This window comes from Corvus hawaiiensis, chromosome 14, assembly GCF_020740725.1.
Source record: "Corvus hawaiiensis isolate bCorHaw1 chromosome 14, bCorHaw1.pri.cur, whole genome shotgun sequence".
NCBI classification, from domain to species: domain Eukaryota; kingdom Metazoa; phylum Chordata; class Aves; order Passeriformes; family Corvidae; genus Corvus; species Corvus hawaiiensis.
The window spans coordinates 4767057-4786448 of record NC_063226.1 but is presented as its reverse complement, the minus strand read 5'-3'; the positions used below and the strand labels follow the sequence as shown (position 1 = coordinate 4786448).

The window sequence follows — 19392 nt, the reverse complement described above, 5'->3', positions numbered from 1 at the left end:
GTGCTTTAAACAAAGAGTGAAAAAACTAACTGAGTTTTTCAAGCATAATCTGAGCCTCTGGAATAAACCCAAGGGAGGGACACAACACAAAAGGACAAACACCTTCTTATACTAAACCTGCTCCAGGATTTACCTGCTGCTGTTCTTTATCATCTGATTTAATTGCAAGTATCAAACTCCGGGTAAACGTCTGCAGTTCAAAATATTTCTGTTTGTGGTTCTCCAGCTGACTCTCAATGAACCTGACTTCTTCATTCTGTGGGGAAATCAGAGAGTTCTGGGAATAATAGCAGAAATCCTTTAGGCTGGAAAAGCCCTCTAAGATTGAGTCCAACCATTCCCCAGCACTGCCAAGGCCACCACTGACCATGCCCCCAAGTGCCACATCCACAGGTCTGTTGAATCCCTCCAGGGATGGGGACTCAATAAAGCATTGGAATAACCACAGCTAAACACACCTGGCTTAAAACTCAATGGTTTTAGTGACAATGACAACCAAAGCCCAGATCTCTTCCTAGAAGTGATCAGGGCACTGTGAGAACAGACAGCAAATAAATTCCATTATTGCAGCAGAAGGCTTGACACAGAAACCAGGGAAAACGACTTGAAACTTCCTCAAAGCTATCACAAATTAACAGATAACATCCTCCAGTGCAGCTGGGATTGACATGGATCAAGTGTCAGCTCACCCAGCTCCTCAGGATCCTTCAGGTTACAGGAGAAACAGGAATATCACAGACAGAATGGCTTGGAAGGAACCTTAAAGATCATTTAGTTCCAACCTCCACAGAGTTGGTTATGGGGCTGGAACTGGATGTAATCTATTACAAAATGAGGAAATATCAATAATTTGTATGCTTTGGCTAAAAAGGCATTTTCCCAATCTATACTTGCAAACCTCCTAATTAAAAATTCCAATTTGATAAGTACTTCTGTTTATTCCAAGTATCTCTTCTCCTTCAATCTTATTGGTATGGAGGATCCAAGTGCTAAACCTGTTGATCAGTGCAGAGCTAAAATTAATTTTCTCTGGTTGTTCACCTTTGAGAAGATCACGAAAACCAACCTTTTTATTTAGGTTACAAGATCAAAGGCATTGCTCATTTTTACAGAAGGGCTCTGCTTAATAGCACCAACTCATGAGAGAATAATGAAAAAATATGATATTCACGCTCACACTTTCTAGACTGGCTGGAATTCAGCTTTAGTTGACATGAAAAGCTGAGACTACGTGATGCTCTAAAGGTTTGCAACAAACCCTTAAAAATGGTTGTATTTTGGTTGGGTTTTTCCCAGAAAATTCAAATTTTTTCAGTGAAAGCACTGCTCACCACACTGTCCCAGGTGGTAACAGCTCTGGGAATGAGAGAGGAATATTTGGGCTGCGATCTTGAGGCTTTCATAAAAAATCAGCTGAGTTCTTCCCGATGGAAACTTAGCAGTTGCCTGTTTAGCTCTGGATTTTGCCCAGCCCAGGAAGAATTCAGATTTAGGCAGAAAACTCAAGGACTAATCCATGCTGTCAAACAACAACCCTGGCTCTGCAGGGCACTGTCACAACAAGCCTTTCACTGCACTGACAGGTGACATTAAGAAAAGGTCATTCCCTCTCCTGATTCATTCTCCACTGCCCTTCCCAAGAAAATGCTGCTGGAAGGAGGAATTTTTGTTCTGAAGAGATGATCTGTTTATTATTTTGGTAACTGATTATTGTCAGGGCAACAGACCTGGTTTCTAAGGGAAAAAATCAGCAATGGAGGTAAAAACTCAAGGAAACATGGAACTATGGCAGCTCCTCGGAGAGCAGCGCACACACAACCCTCAGCCTTTGGCAGCAGACAGGAGCTGTCAGGATCCAACTGCTTTTCCTCCCTCCCACAACCACCACTTCCAGGCACGTCCTGGGGAATGACTTCTCCTCAGATTCCCCCATTCCATCAGAGGATTCCAGCTGTTCAGTCCCTTCCAGAGCTGGCAGCACCACACTGCAGGGAAAGCGCCACAGCATTCCAAGGAACAGTTCTGGTGGAGCGGCTCCATAAATCCCTTCATTGGGACACATGGGGGGGTTGCAGGTCTGCAGAAATGGGGTTTTCCTGCCTCCATTTGGGTTGAAACATGGATAAAGTGGCTGAAGGTGGAATGAGGGCATGATGTGCACATCAGGAAAACAGCGGAGGAGCTCAGGATCCCACCAAGCCTTTGCTGAACTCCTGACAGATCCACCCCCTGAACTCCCTGGGATTATCCTGCTGTCCCTGACACAGCCCAATCACTCACCTTGTAATCCAAAAGAGAACTCATTTGATCCACTTCAGAATTGCTGATCAGATCACTCTCTTCATCATCTAAAATTTCTATTTTCTGAAACAGAAGCAAACCATTCATTCCGAGGACTCCAACACAGAGAGGAGACAAACGAATGAGGATCCGCACCCCAAAGGGGCAGGAAGGATGAGGGATGAAGGTGAGAGAACTCAGTGCTGGCTCCTGAGGAGTTCTGAGCCGAGCAGCCCCCATTAGATGGCAATCATGCACCTCAGCCAGGAGATCCAGCGGGAGCTGCTGCCATGGAGACTGGGGCTGTTCACAGAGGAGGAGCTCCCTGGCCCCAGGTTTTCGGCTTTAAGTGGCCCATTTACCCCCTCACAGCCCCTGCTCTGCTCTGCTGCTGCAAAGGAGGGTCTGGAAGTTTATCCCCCTGGACAAAGCAGCCATCACAGCAAGTGCTGACCTACTCCTTGCCTACAGAAATCGAGGAGTTCTCCTCTGGCCTTCCCTGGCCACAGTGCAAGGGGAATGCCCGAAGCTGTAGGGGATGCTGATCCAAAGGACACCTCCAAATATATAAATATGGACATTTTCACCTAATTCACAAAAATTTGGGGAGCTTTTTATACTGGGTTTTAAAGATCCCTGAAGCACAGTGTTAAGGGCAAGCTTAACACTGATTAAAACTCAGAAATATGTCCCAAGTTTTTTTACTGTTTTTAATTGTTTTGACAGTTGTGAACATTTCTGAGCCTGTCTGTAAGAAGTTAAAGCAATTTTACTGTTTTTTAGGATAGTGCTAACCCAGTGCAGGGAAGGGCCCTACTGGCCCAATCCATGCTCATGGGTCATTCCTGAGGTGTTAATTCAGAGGTTTTTCCTGCAGCACGTGGCCCCTCCTCCCTGCACACCAGGAATTTCCCTGAAATTACTGAGGAGAAATCCTTCCAGGGGCATTCTCAGCTCTCCCTGGCAGGACCCACCAAGCTCCCAAGCCTGTGCTGAAGGCAGGGAGGATAAAGCCCATTTTGTGTGCTCCAGTGTCTGCAGCCCAGCTGAAGTGACAAGAGCTCAGAGGTTTGATGTCCCCAGGTTCTCCTGCTCCATGAGACCTTCAGTAACACTGGGACTCAAATATTTTCGGTTTTAGACTCAGCTTGAGGGAAGAATCTCTAAATAACTACCAAACATTCACCCTCTCTTTCTTAGACACACTTTTTAAGATAGGAAGGGAAAGAACAGATTAGAATTTCAAATAGGAAAACTGTATCTCTTATGCAAATCCAATGTATTTTAGTCCAATTTGAAGTGCATTTTAAAAAAGTTTTGTTACAGTGTTTTCAGAAGAAAATATGAAGAAACTCTTCCTTGGTTTTGTTCCCATTATCACATCAAATGACACAATCTGGGGTTCAGGCACATTGGGGAGCTGAGTCTCTTGGACACCATCTCTGCAAACCATTTCTACTGAAGGTGTTGGGGTTTTTTCCTGCTGTGTTTTAGTATTTTTAGTACAGTTTTAATGCTCAAATAGGAAGGGCTTTCAGCACACACAACTGGAGCTGTCACCTAGTGAAAAACACAGGTGCTGGCCAACAACTTCAACATTAATTAAGGAGTTATTAATGAACTGGTGGAAAAGGAAAGGTGTACATACCACATTATCAGTGGAAACTGGATTCTGGTCATCATCTTTGTGGCCAATTTCTTCATTTTGAAGTGCTTCATTTGTCTCTTCTGTAGAAATAAATTGGTTTTGTCAGATTTCATTCCAATTTTATGCTGAAGGACCATTAATGGTGTTTACCACTAAATGTCACAGCTGCTAAATCCAAGAGCAAACTCATGGTATCAATGTCTACTCAGAAAACAGAACATCTGCCTTATTAAACAGACATCTTGTCACAAGTGTTTCAGGCCAACATCAAACCAACTGCAACCTGGAACAACAACAAAACTACCAGTTATTCTCTGTACCAAAACCTTCCCATTTTTAGGCTCAGGCTGGAATATTCAAAGGTGATGAACAGTTTCACAGTAGAGGTGTGCAGAAGTTGGGTTTTTTTTAAATTAAAATAAATTCCTACATGAAAAATCCTGCATTCCCTGAAATTCTGGGATACATATCTAAATTCCACCTCCTCCTTGCAGACACTGATGGGTTTTGAAACAGAAACTGATCAGATCATAGAAAATGTTTATCCCTAGTGAACCCAAGGTGCTTTTTTATGTATAAACACTTGATAACAGCAGATTTTACCCTGATATTTCAACCACAAAGCATGAGAGATTCCATTGACCTGAAAGGCCAAGGAGAACACATAACCCAAAGAAAGACAAGCCTATTTACCCCAAAATTGAAGTTTGATTCTCATATTTACTTGACTTCTGCATATTAAAATAGAAATCTATTATACATATTAAATATAAGGAGGAAAAGAGGGAAGGGGCAGCAAGGTTCAGGTGGGACACTGGGAGGGGCAGGTGATGATTCCAGAGTCTGTCACCTCCACACAAACAGGGATAACAGGATTTTCCTGGGATTACCAATGCTGCCAAAGACAGGGTAATGTTTAGGCCAGACCACACAAAGACAGTTAATGGTATTAAACAACTTTCCTATAAGTTAAGTAGCTCTAAACTGAGCAAATTTGATTTGAAATTGTTTCAAATAAACTTAATCTGCCACTGGCCACAGCTCCAGAGGACAATTTGTGCTGGGAGCACTTGGGATCAAATGGGAGCACTGGGGAGCAGGGAACAAGGAAGGGTGAAGGTCACTGGGTGAGGATGCTCCTCAGGGACTCGGGGACATTCCAAGGCACCAGGCACTCTGCAGCCTTGATTTAACACCCCTTGGATTCAACAGCTGAATGAAGCAGCTCCCTACAGCATTCCCAACTCCTTAAATATTCACCCTCAGCTCATGGAACCCAGCACAGCCCCACTGGCCTCCACTTACACAGCGTGGAGTTAATTAACACACAATTAAAAAAGGCGAGGCAGTAGGAGAGCTTTAATGCTCCATTTCACATCCCAGCACAGGTTAATTTTTTATATTCACACACTACATTTTAAAAGCAGGAGCCATCAACACTGTCACTCTAATTAGGTGGCCAGAAGTTGTTTTTGTCTGTCTTTCAGAGTGGCTTTTTGCTGTTGTTGTTTCAGTTTTTTAATAAATTAATAAAATTAATAAAAATAAATTAATAAAAAATAAGAAGTTGCAGTTCTCAAACATTAGAACAATTCCCTATCTGTGCCTGAACATAACCCGTGAGTATTGGGAGAAATATTTTCCAGGAAGTTCAAAACCAGCTGAGCTGCAGCAGTGAAACCTCCTCCTTTGAACTGGAGAAATGAATAGAAATAATTGTTGTGGGAGAATAAAGGAATGGAAGTGGGATTCCTGGATGCTGTGGAAATCCTGTCGTTTCCTTGCACTTCCTTAGGCTTTGACACTAATAATGCACCCAAGTGTTCAGCCTCACCTTGCTTGATGAAAGCCTTGCTCAATGAACATTGAGTTATTCCTCACTTGAACTACAGACACTTCAGACTCTTCCCTGTCACCATTTTCTTTCAAGCAGATCTGACTTAAATCAGCTCCTTCCACACCTCAGGCAAATCAAGGACTCTGAGATTCCTCATCTCACTTGGCTTTCAATCACTTGACCCTTTTCTTTATCATCTTATTCCCTCTACAGTCGAATATGACAAAGCTCTCCCAGACTCATTCCCAGCCACTCTCCGTTCCCCTGGCTCTTCCCTTTAAATTGTTCTGATGAAATGGCAGGATCAAGCCTGGCACACCGAGCTGCAGCAGCAGCAGGCCCGAGGTCAGACTTTCTTCTAGCTTGGAGAGCAAAGGCTTCATTGATCTCCTCTAAGCAGAAGCACTGGGAGCAATTAGTGAGTGGGGGATGTGCCGGGCTCACGGACAGGAGGGGCAGGGAGACATCGATCCCATGTGCTCCTGGGAGGGAAAAGGGAATTAAGTTGAAGGCACTTCTCACTCCAGATCCTGCAGATTACTGAGGACACCCCCCGTGTATGCAGTTCCAAGGCACCTGAGCTGTCCCCTGCTCCTGGCTTTGATCTGCTGGGCTGTGTTTGCCTGTCAGAGAGAGCAGCAGGAGGCCTGGGCAGCTCCGTGTTCCAGCCTGAGCTGAGGGGTTCCCTGCCAGGAGAACTGGGAATGCACAGCCCTGCTCCAGCACAGCAGCAGCTCCACCCCCACCAGTGCCTGGGGTGATCAGGATCACAGGGATGGAACCATGGAATCACAGCACGGGTGAGGGTGGCAGGGACCTTGAAGCTCATCCCATTCCACCCCTGCCAAGGCAGGGACACCTTCCACAGACCAGCTTGCTCCAAGCGCCGTCCAACCTGGCCTTGGACACTTCCAGGGATGGGTTGTCAAATGGAATGGCCATTCCAGCTGGCTGGGAAGAACTGAGCAGTTGGAAGAGAGCACTTCTTAAACCTGGCTTCTTTGGGAAGTGAGGCTTCTCCACCTGGACTGTCTGCCCAGCTCTCACTTGCACCAGAAAAATGTGAACTTGTGATTTCATTTCAGATCAATCTGGCAGAAATGGGGCTCATAGATCAAAGGTTTCTCCAATCTTTGTGTAACGAACCCAACAAAACTCAGAGACACAGAGGTAGAAGAAAGAGACCAAACAGTACCTTCAGCCCAGGCGGGGTGGAGCACTTGTGACTCTGTCAGACGTTTTTGAATGTGTACAACAGAATCCAAAGCATGCACACTGCACAAAATTGAAAATATAGGCACAGTAGTAACTGCATTCCAAATACCTTGTGAGCTTCCTTCAGATAAGCAGATTGATACTTCATCATTCCTATCATTATCATCCCCCACTTCAGTAGCAGATTCCTCTCCTGGATTAAGTGCTGATTTAGAAACAAATTCAGATTGATCAGAGAAATCAGCAGGACCTCCTCTAGGGGGTGGGACCTCAATCCCCATTAAACGATATTTCCGTCTTCGATTCCCAATCCAAGTCTTGTAAGAGAAATAAACATGAATGATATCAGAAACTATAACAAAAGCAACAGGCCCCCAACCAAGTGACATCAGCACATCTGGACCAGGGTGCAGCCAGCAGTCCAGGGAGCTGATTATTCCCCAATATTTGACCCTCCTGAGGCTGCTTCCTGAAATCCTGTGTCCAGGTTCAGCTTTCCAAGGGAAACAGGAAGGTGCACAGCAAAAGAAAAAGAAGCAATAGGCACAAGTGGCAGCAAGGGAAGCTCTGACTGGAATTGAAAATAAAAAAGAAAAAATAATGCTTTACAGTGAGGCAGAGGGACAGTTTGTCCATAGGAGCCTTGGCACCTCCTGCCTTGGAGGTACTCAACATTTTACTGGGCAACATCCTGAGAAACCTGACTTGATTCCAAAGTCAATCCTGCTCCAGATAAAGAGCAGGACTAGGTGACTTTGTAAGGTCTCTCCCCACCTAAATTATTCAACAAATTAACATAGGATCTTTGATTCAGGTTCTCCTACTCTGCAACTTCCATAAGGGGACTGAAGCATCCGATGACCCAAACATCTCCCCTGTTCTAGGATTTCCTGCAGCACAGAGGGAACTCGCCAAGGTGACAGATCCACATCACTCCCCTTGGAGGGCAGAAAGGAACTTGGCAGAATAAAGCTCAGAGCAGCTCATCCTTCAGTCCTCTTTGGCTGGAACAGAAGGCTTTAAGAAAAGTTGTTTGCAGTGAGTGTAGAGGAACACACTGGGAACAGTCTGGGAGAGGAAACAGGCCCAGGGAACCTGGAAACCCAGCCATGGTGGGATGGAGACGGATGCTTTAAGTTCCTCTTACATCAATAAAACTGAGTTTCAAAGGAGAAAAAAAAAAGAAGAAAAGACCCACATTCCAAATTGGCCAAGCGGATCTGCACACCTGGTCATTCATTTGCTGTCTCTGATGAAGAAACATCTACACCAAAAATTATTGAAGACTCAAAGTTTAACATGATGTAATAAGGATTGTCTGCAACTCTTCACCTCCTAAGGCTCTCCCTTCCCTTGTGTCACTCAGGCTTTTGACTTCTCATCTCATCTCATCTCAACTCTGCTCAACAGCCCCTGCACCCCAGACTCTTCATTCCATCAAATCAGCTCTCCACTGGCAACCAAAAATCCTTCCCAGAGCCAGGAATCCAATTCTTTAACCACCTGCTACTCCCACTCTTCTTGGGCTGGCTCTTGTCCCCCATCTACACCCCCAGAAATAGGAGCAGCAGTTCCAGATGATCAGGCCATGCCAAAATGCACATCCTTTCCATGAGGCCTCTGTTCCAAATGAGTTTCCCAAGACATTAAAATATTTTATGATTTTCTTCTCTAAAGACACACTAAACATCACTCTGGCCTTATTTCAGAAATACTTGCTGTGCTCCTCTTCCTAAGGTTCTGATACAGAACAGGAAAATGTTGAGTAAAAAACTTTTTGCTTATAATTGATTACTAAAGAGAAAAAGTAAAGAAATATTAACAGCAGTCCCAACTACTAAACACAGTTTCATGCTGTGCCAGCCTTGGAAATAAAACCCTTTTAAAGCTGCATCTCTAACAAGCTAAAAGATAACATGCTGAACACTATTTTTAGTAAATCATCTTTGTTGGCTGGTATTTGCTTTCCCAGCTTGCTGATTTTCCTCTTTGAAGAATGCACAACAGGTATGCAGAGAACTACCTAGATAATTTTTTTGTAATATGTACAGTTTGGGGAAAAAAAATTAAAGAAAAACCCACACACAAGCAGCCCTTTGAGATCTGGGTCTCTTTTTTCCAAGCAGTGTATTGCCATTCTTTAAATTTTCCCATCATCTTGTGATTTTAACAAACAGTGCTAACAAAATTTAAAATTGAATCTACCTCTTCTTTAGTAAAATAGGCACTTGGGAAAGGCAGATCTTTTTACAGACTTTTCAAAGCAGAAAATCTTTCATTCAGCATACTGAGAATGTCAGAGAAGATGAACATGTTTTGATAGTGTCTCAAATTAAATGGGGAAGAGAAGGTTCCACATCCTGCATGCTCTGCTGAACAGAGAACATTCTGGAACAGCACAATGGTGAAGGCAAGAGCAGTCTGGAATTCCCACGTAGGGAATCAGCTTGGGAGCTCTATCCCTAAAACACTCTCTCCTTAAACACTTCCAGCAAGGTCTGTAAAGTGCATGGGATCATTTGTGTGTCTGTTCTGGTGCAGGTGATGCCAGAGCTTTAGGGGCCAGCCCGGTGTCTGCCCTGAGGACAGAAACATTCCAGCAGGTGGAAAGGTTTGCACAGAATTTCACAGGGTCACCCCTTGTGTGCCAGTGAGGATGCTCCCAAGGGAGCAAACCAAGGGAGCCTGGGTGTCACTGTGCTGTCCATGAGGTTGTCATGGCCAGGAGATGCTACTGGGGGAACCTTTCAGAGAGCAAAGTGAAGCCCTTGGAAAACAGGGAGCAGCTTTGTTCTCTACAGACAAAAGAGTGATTCTCTTCAGCCTCCAAAAGTACAAGTGAGTTTTTTAAATTTCATGTGTGCCCACAAAAACAAATAACCAGATTTGTGTTCAACCCTAAAAGCAGCTTTGGATCCATTTGGATGCACCAAGCCAGAGGTCTCCAGAACAGGAGAGTTCCACTAAGGGCTCCTAGCCCTGCTTCTGCAGCAGTGTCAGGAATTTAGGAAAGAGGTGGAAGGAGAGGATGAAGCCTGAAAGGAATAATCCCAATTGTCATGCCTGTCATGAGGGGAAGGAAGGCTCCTGTCTGTGTACGACTGCAAACAGTGGGGCCATTTCCAGAGGCTGGATGAGCCAAGGAGGCCCCAGAGCTGCAGGGTGATGCTGTGTGCCTGCTCATCCGGGACACAGTGGCAACTCTTCCCAGCCTCTGGAACAGATGATGTGCAGTGGGTCTTGGCAGTCAGGCTATCTCCAGCACAGCTGTGCCTCCCTCAACCACCTACAGGGACCATCAAACTGAACTGACCTGGAATTCCCCCATCACACCTCAACCTGACCTCAAGACAGTCTTGTAAATTTTTTTCCCCCATTTTGGAGCATTTTCTTTCACACAATTTCCCCTATAAGCATGAATGAGAAGTATTTTCCCTGTATCTTTAGAAAAGCCCTTTTTTGGTATGTTAATAGCAATATAAATAGTACCTTTCAGTCTTCTAGGATCTCCCTAAAAAATGTAACACTTACTTAGAATCTTACTCAAGAGAATGTCAAACAGCTCGTAGTGCTGCTTCTGCTGCTGATCAATACAACTCTTACCTGAGGGCTTTTACTAAATATAGACTGCAGAAAGAGCAGGAGAGCACTCCCCAACATGGTCATTCATTATGTAATACGTGAAATCTATTTCAAGCTTCCTCATGAAATTTTTAAAGCCTTTCATCTGTCCTATTTTTGCTCCTGTGACAAGATAAGGGAAGACTCTGGATTTCTTACCCGAACTATTTCACAGTCAACATTTAATTCTGCAGCCACAGCTTCAATTTTCTCTCTGCAGACTGAGCCCAGGCTGGTCATGCCATTGTCCCAGTATTTCTTTAGGGTAGCTAAGTCTCGGTCACTAAATTGTGTGCGGTCCTGTAACTGCAAGATAAAAAAAATACTGTTAGATTGAAAAAAAATCTGCTTATCCAGAGCATTCATGTCCAGAGGTCTCCCACACAGTAACACACACGTTGTACTGCCTCCATGGCTCTTCTTTGCTTTTAACTCTCCCTTAAGAACTTGGGGGTTTTTCTAATTTCTTTTTTGTATCCAGGGCACTTCAGAGTTCCCTGGGATTTGCTGGAAAGGCAGTGGCAGCACTAACACAAGTTTAAGGCACTTCAGCTTTGTTTCAACTCCACCTGATTTTTTCTGTAATTTGTTTTATCTCATTCTATAAGGCCTTACTGAAAATAACTTTTTCCCCCTTGTGCTGTTTACTCTCTCCACCCAATTTATGCAAATTACTCCTTAAAGGCTTTTCAAGTTTCTCACCCTCCCCCCTTAAAGTTCTTTTATCTTACTGCAAACTACAACACATGCATAATTCAAAGGATTCTGACTTCCTAAAGGGAATACTTTAATGTTTATTTGGTGAGCTTGAGTTTAAATTGGTTCCACTGTTTATCTGTGAGTTCGCAAACTCTTCGTCTACACTTATCAAAATATGTGATAGTGGATCAGTGATAAAAGGAGTAACACTGAAAAAGAATTCCTAAACATCCTACCACTGTTTGAACTGGTGTGAGCAGAAAGTATATTTCTCTAGTAGAGTTTCCAAGCTTTATCAAAAGCTTTTCACCCAGAATTTTATCTAAAATCTACAGTTTCTTTACATTAACCCATGTTTTTCACTTCTCCTGCTATTCTGAGTACAGAAAATCAACCACAAAGTCTGCACTGGTTACTTGTAGCCCATGTGCCACATGTGTCATTATTTCAGTAATGAATTGTGCTCATGATTTCAATAGCTGAACTCTGTGTTTGCTCATTTAAAGATCATTAAAAGTTAGAAAGAAATAATTGTAAGTGGAATAAAAGAAATTTCGCAGAACTAGGATCATTTGACAGTCTTGTACAGTTCCCAGTTCTAGCTTTTGTTAATCTTCAGAATATGGTTAATTGTTGCAATTTTCTTCTTTTAAAAATTATTATTTCTCCAAATGTTAGAAGCACCTGAGTCTCCTCAACGTATGAACACAAAATAGGGGCATCAAACCTTTGTCTTCCTAAAGTAATCCCAATAAAACGATGCCCCAAATATATTCAAATATGGTCCGGTTGGACTTGTTGACCTTAGAGGTATTTTCCAACTTTAATCAATCCATGGTTAATTGAGTGCCTACCAGGGACTCAGAATTTTTCCTGGCTATCATTCCATCACCCCAGTCAGGAATTAGAGGGGCTGTTCCCATCCTGCCCATCCCACAGGTGATGGTACCAGGTCAGAGCAGGGCTGGTGAGGAGCGCCCTGGACATCCCGGAGCTGCTGCGCTCCCCACCCAGCCCCGAGCAGCCCAGCACAGGAGATGCTCCTGGGCAGAATGCTCCAGGCCATGTTCATCCAGAAGGAATCCACTTGGCACAGTGAAGGCTGCTCCAGGCTGAGCAAAGTGCAGCTCCAGACCCAGGCAAAGCCAAATCCCCGGTGCCTGCTCGCCCGGAGCTGCCGGGGCTCTCATTGCATGCCTGACCTGAGCTCCTCCTTTCTCCAAGCCACGTTCAAGGAACAAAAGTACAGCCATCTCCCGGATCACTGCAGCATAGCTCCTTTTATAGCTGCTGGCAGAAGAGAGTGGGACTTGGGAAGAGCTCTGCTCTGCGGCAGCCCAGCACCGAGGAGAGGGAAGGCGGAGAGGAGTGACAGCAATGCTCAGACTACACGGAAAAACCCTGGCCTAACCTGCATTCCTGACTGCTCAGGGCAACCTCACCTCCTAAAGAACAGTGGGTGTTCTTTAAACATAAATAACTAACAGTGGCTGCTGGTTCTGGAGCGTTCACACCGCTGCAACCCCTCGCAGTGAACTCACAGAGCTCCCCGTGATCGGTGCTCGGCAGGGACACAACACACAGCAATCCCTCACATTTAACATCCACAGCCTGAAACTCCCCTGGAACACCCTGTGGAGGCTCACCCTCCCCAGTGCAGGGCTGAAATGAGAGAAGCCCATTCACTTAAGATTTGACTCGATGATCCTGGTGGGATCCCTTCCAGCTCAGAATATTCTGTGAAATTCTGTGGAGCACCAGGAAATGTGCCTGGTGTTATGGCACAGGTAAGGGAGAAACCCTGCTCAGGCTGTCTTCTCCCACCCAGTTGGTTGCGTTGGCCAAATTAGAACAAAACCCAAAGAAAGTCCAGCTGCCACTGGAGGAAGCTCAGGTTTCTTCTTGCCACGTGGTTTTCCAGTTATTTCAGAAATGCTTCCTCTCCTGAAAGAACCCAGGGAGAGGACTTAGTAGCAGGTAAAGTGATCTGCAAGAGGATCCTGATCCTGCCTTGGACAAAAGACACCCAGTGCCTGCCTCGAGTTCCCAGAGGGGTGGTGCTCAGGAAGGTGCACAGCCTGCTCAGCTTTTACTTATTCAAAACAAGGACTTTACTAGGAAAAAGCAGAATTTAGCAAAACCACCTGGCCCTTAAAAATTTTCCTTAAAAAGCAGTGTCAGATCTTTTCCATTTTACTGCATAGATGTTAATTCTGATGACCTACTACAAACGTTTCAATAAAAATCTTATTAGATACATCACTATTCAATGGTTTTCACCTCACAGCTGCTGTGTAATTATGTTAACATAACTTGTAACTTTTCTACTTTGGAGTCTGTCTCATTTTAGCCATTTTTTTTCGCCAAGACCAGCACTGAGGAGCTCCTGTGCTCTGCCAAGTGAGCGGCTGTGGGATCTCAGAGATCCTGAAGAATCATCATTTACACACCCTGCTCTCAATTGCTGCACCAGCATCATGGGATCAGTGTCACCCCTTAAGCTCCCTAGATGTAAATGGCACTTCAGCATGTCCAAATTTCAGCTCCAGATTAACATGCTGTGCCATGGGCCTTATCAGCAATTTCTTAGGGAAATCACAAACTACCTTCAATTACAGGATCATCCCCTTGACATGGATTATACCCAAGTTTGACTCCTGCATTATAAACTGCTTAAAAATCACATAATGACTTTTGTCAGAAAATAAAGGATAGAAGTTCTACATTGTACATGTAACTAAGCTTCCATCAATTTAGTTAATAACCTTCTCATGCTTAGTATCATCAGAGGAAATGAGGGACCAAGAGGAAAATCTCAGAGCCCTACAAATACCATAATATTCACCATTATAGGAAAAAATATCTAAAGATAATATTGGAACGCTTCATATTTATGACAATACTTATAGGTGAAGGCAAGCCAGTAATTCAGTTCTTATTTTAACGTCATTAACTCAGCTCTGAATACAATTCTCATTTCCTCTCTTCAGATCCCCGGCTTGCTGATTCAAGGCTTGGCTTTATCCTTGACAGTGTTGGCTGTTGGCTGAATCCTTTACATTTCCCACTTCTGTTGCCCACAGTTTAAAAAGCAGGAGAGGCTTTGTCCAGCAGAATCCAGCCTATCCATTCCCAAGGAAAAGCAATCCTGGCGAGCAAATTGAATCAGCAGTTGTGCCGCGCGCAGGGTTAAACCCGGCTTATCCCCGACCTCCCAAGTGTAATAACATCATCCTTAGAAGAGATGACCCAGTTTATTAGAGACATTCCTGGCTCTTTGCCGAGCCCCTCATCCCCCCCAGTGTGCAGCAATATCTGTGGTGCAAATCCGGTGTCTATAATTGGGATGAATAATTGCACGGAGTGGAGTGTCCTTATCCTGCCTTTTCTTAGAGCCTGCTTTTTTAGATCGGGTTTTGTACATCAGTTGAAAATGTTTCAGGCCACGTGCACAAAAGCTATACACAAATTTCAGATTATTAATCAAAGACATGCTAAAAAATGGAAGAACTAGAGGTTTTATACATAACTTGCATTTATGCTGCAGCTGAGCACTGTGTGTGGTGTTTATTTCAATTGCAGTGAAATCATATGAAATCAACATTCAGTTCTGATACTTGGTGATGAAATGGGCTGAGGTAATGGTTATTTTTAGCAAACAAGCCTCTCACAACAAATTTTCCATGCCTTTGATCCCTGTCACTGCTTCTGTTATATTTTGGGAGGAATGGGAAGATCAGAAGCGCTCAAAGCATTCAAGGTATGAACGAATCCCAGATTCTTCTGTACAAGCACAGTGTTGTTTTGCCTTATTCACCTTTCCCAGTGACACCAGCATGGAGCTCTCTGAATCCTGACACTAATTAATATGTTTTCTTCAGAGGATTATCGATTCCTATCTCGAGATCTTATCTGTATGTATTAATAGCGATTTCTGAATCATTCCACTATGCCCCCCCTTTCCCATCTGCACCATTTAATATCATTCTTGCATTTCAGTTTATTATTTCTTGATTTCCCACACACAAATTCTGAAGGTCTGCATTTTCCCTTAACACACCAAGATATTTAACCTCATTAAAGTTGTGCCAGATTACACATTCCTTCAGCCTGAGGTTTTAGCTTCAGGTTTCACCAGTGCCACAAAGCTGCCCCCCTGTCAGTGACATCCCATCCTGTGCTTAGGCTGGCCACTGCTGCTCACACACAGCTGCACAAACTCAGGCACAAAGGTGGCTGAAGGCACCCTTAAACTCTTCCTGCTGACACACCATTAGGGCACCCACTGTTAGGTTTCTGCAACAGAGACTTTTTGCATCTTTCCACACTGGTTAGGTAAGCCTGAAGTTTGCTCTGATGGAAGCAGAACTGATAAATATTTCATAGCACCCCATTGTGAGCAGAGCTGTAACTGCTTCAGCACTCAGCCAAAATTACAGATATTCTGTTAATATCTGTTTCTAAATCAAACTCAACTAAAAAGATGGGAAAAAAAGAGAGATATCAATGCAATGAACAGCCTAGCAAAGATATTACACTCTCATCTCACTGTGTAATTTCCAAACCAACCCTCAATCCACACAGACTGACAACTCGTCCTTCTGGACATTTTGAACTGATCTGTGAAACAGTGAATGTTCAGCCTCAAAGTAAACTGATTTTTAGATGGTAATTCTCATGATTCTTACTCGATCTATTAATGTCTTCCTCACATTGGACCAGAAAAGTTTTGCAGTTCCTGTTCAGACAGGATGCATTTCTTGTCTACAGGTTCACAGCGGACAAAAAGCCAAGGTGATTTGTGGCGCTTGGGTGCAGCACATCACGTAATAAAAAGATGACCAGACTTGTCCCCCTTTGCATTCCTTGCGGATTGCTGTGGACAAGGAGGTGCTGTTTCCAGCCAGAAGGCCATGCCGTGGATGGTATTACCATCCAATGCAGAAGTATCTTGAGATGTGTAGTAAAATATCTCACAGAAGGAGGAAACACTTTACTCAGTATTCCAAATGGCACAAAGCAGGAACAAGCACAGTGCTCCCATCCAGAGACCTCCAGCTCGGCTCACCTCTCACTGCAGACCCTGACTGTGTCACTCAGACATGCCCCCACCGACTTGACTAAACCACAGTTTCCTCCCCTCCTGGGAGAGCAGAGGAAGGTGGAGAGAACTCCCCAAGTTCCTCCTGGAATAGTTTTAAAACAAAAGGCAGAGCTGAGGTGCCCTATGACTGCAGGCAGCTTTAATCCCTGCTGGGCTTCTCTGCAGAGCTGCTCTGAGGTGTTTGCTCTCAGCTCACGCTGCTTTTCCTGCAGCAGCCACCAGTTTTCCTGAGCCTTGCAGACCCCAGGCCAAGGAGGAGCTTTCTTCAGAGTTGTACAGATGTGTCTCCCCCACACAACCCAGCTGTGTTCCCCATGCCCAGAACAGCTGGGGACAGGTCTCACACCTCTGCCCCTTCACCTGCCTGAAGTGTGACTGCACTGCTGTGACAGAGTTTTATTCAAATAGACAATGTGCAAACAGTGATACAAAAATCAAAATCTAGCACAGGAACTCTCCACCCATTTCAGGTCCTTCCTGTCCCCAAATACATCAGACTGAGAGCCCAGACACCCCAAAGTGAAGCTTAGGGCAGACAAGCCCCCTCCCTCCTCCAAAACAAAACTTCACCACTAAGGCACAGTTTACCCAGAGTCACCACCTGTGTGACAAATGTTCTCCAGAGCACACCAGTACTTTTAAAACTACCACAAACACAAATGCTTCTGCTCAGACCTCAGATGACACAGAACTAACAAGTCTTAAATACAAGGACAAAAGTGAAGATATTTCCCCCTTTTTAATTCTCCTTAACTGGTACCTTCACTGCTATTTTTGAATCCTTGTTATCCTTCCAGCACCCTGTGAAAAACCAAAAATCAATGCATTCATAAAGGCCACTGCACATGCACCAGGAGAGAACACAGAACTCTCATTTCAAAAGACACTCGCATGAGTTACTGAGAGGGTGATATTTCTAGACTAATATTCATTAACAATCAGGATTACATCATCCTACAGCAGAGCTGAGCAGACAAGAAAGAGTTTCTGCAGAACTGCACGGCTTTTATTTCTCTCCTGATACAGTTGAAGGACAGGGCAAGGGAAACAAAACATCAAGGCAGAAGATTAAAAATTCAGAGCATCTAAAAGACAATCTTTTCCATTTTAACCAAAATACAGATTAGCCTTTTTCCTGTTTGAATGGCAGTAATTGCCATAATGGCAGTTCTACAACTCTATCCATTCTATTTCTGTTCCCTCACACTCTTTATTCCAAAGAATTTCACAGTTGAAATCAAAGTTTCTAGGAAGAAGGAGCTTTTTCTCCTTTGCTTGTCTTACCCTTGTGTGTACACAGCAGTTTTTGAGTGCCAGGTCCTCAACTTGTCTCCTGAAGGAGGCTGGTTCTGCACTCAGACTGGGAAAGTGCATCCACAAATCTGGACACAGATGTGTCAAACAGATTGTGTTAACCAATGGGTTTTATGCATTTTATTGATTAAAAAGACAAAGGAGCAAAGGTTTAAGGAAAAATAATTCCCTAATAGCCATCCTTAATGGTCTCTCACTGCAAGAAAGACATTGGGGGTTTGGAGCCAGAGAAGGGAACAGAGCTGGGAAGGGGATCAGCCTGGAGCAAAGGAGGCTCAGGGGGGACCTTGTGGCTCTGCACAACTCCCTGACAGGAGGGGGCAGCCGGGGGGGTCGGGCTCTGCTCCCAGGGAACAGGGACAGGAGGAGAGGGAACGGCCTCAGGCTGGGCCAGGGGAGGTTTAGGTTGGATATTGTGAAAAATTTTATCACTGAAAGGATTGTAAAGCATTGGAACAGGTGGCCCAGGGCAGGGGTAGAATCACCATGCCTGGAAGTGTTCAAAAAACCTGTGGATGTGGCACTTGGGGACATGGGTTAGTGCTGACCGTGCTGGTGCTGGGCTGACGGTCAGACTTGATCTTAAAGGTCTTTTCAAACCTTAATGATTCTTTGATTAATAAACAGGCACCTCCACATCCTTGAAGGTTTAAAATTTACTCCAGAAATGTCTTCTACAGCTGGGGTCAGGTATCCAGCATGACCATGATGCCCAACAAACCTCCCAGTGCTGCAGGCAGGGGCCAACATCACCCCATTCCCAGCCCAGTGCTCCCACTGCTGACTCTGAGCTGGCTCTGGCACTTACCTGACTCCAAGAACAGCACTGAACTCTAAAAACAACCTCAGCAGCAGAATTTGTACCTACCAGGTCACACACCCGACCTGGATTACCTTGCAACTGGATACTGGCTATGGATGGTGTGGCAGAGCAGTGGGAGGGAGGGGGAAAACCTCCCCCTTTAGCTGTGAAACTCTACCCAAGGACACTCCCCAGCTCCTTGGTGAGATGCTCTAAAAGGTCATTAACTGATAGAGGGGTTGAGCCTTCCAGAAAAGAGCTGCATTTTAAAAAGCCTCCTCAAGAGAATTAGCACTTAGGAAAGAAAAAAGATGGATTGAGCACAACAGGATTTGTATAAAAGTATCAGTTCCTCTGGGAGATGCTCTTATAAAGTGCTCTCTGTATAAAAAGAAGTAAGTGATTGTACCAAACTCTGCAGAAATTGGAAGTGCTTCAGCTGAGACCTAGAAAAAGCCTGAGAGAAAACACCATTAATGTGATGGTTCTTAGATTCCTACTTATACAGGAAACAGTCCCACACTCACACCTTTTGAAGACTAAAGAGAAGAACTGAAAATAATAAAGAAAGGAAGAAGTACTGGTTACAGCAGGAGAAGGCAACGAAAGGCTCTTCCATTGCCTAGACCTCATTGCCAAAACAGCAGCCCCTGCCAGGACACTGCCAGCTCCACGGACTGGGAAATTTGGTTACCATGACAGACATTTCCCCAATTACTGCTTCTGCCAGAGCTGGAGTGAAAGAGCAGCCCCTGGAGAGCCTGGCTGTACCATCCAAGCTGAGGGTGGATTTCCATGGAAAGGAGGCAGAAGTGACATCTCTTTTAAGACAAGCTGGAAATGCTGAGTGGTAACTAAACAAAGGAGTTGGG

The 19392-nt window shown here is 44.5% G+C and overlaps 1 protein-coding gene across 3 annotated transcripts in view; it reads right to left on the bottom strand.

The window, feature by feature from the left end:
* HDX (highly divergent homeobox) overlaps positions 1-19392 on the bottom strand; it is a 41242-nt gene that overhangs the window by 6603 nt on the left and 15247 nt on the right. For all 3 annotated transcript variants that reach the window (XM_048318876.1, XM_048318874.1, XM_048318875.1), the window contains 5 exons: positions 10761-10907; positions 7090-7297; positions 3929-4008; positions 2281-2364; positions 134-256 (listed from right to left, as the gene is read on the bottom strand). In XM_048318876.1, the coding sequence (XP_048174833.1) occupies positions 134-256; positions 2281-2364; positions 3929-4008; positions 7090-7297; positions 10761-10907 (642 nt within the window). The remainder of the gene's footprint in view (positions 1-133; positions 257-2280; positions 2365-3928; positions 4009-7089; positions 7298-10760; positions 10908-19392) is intronic.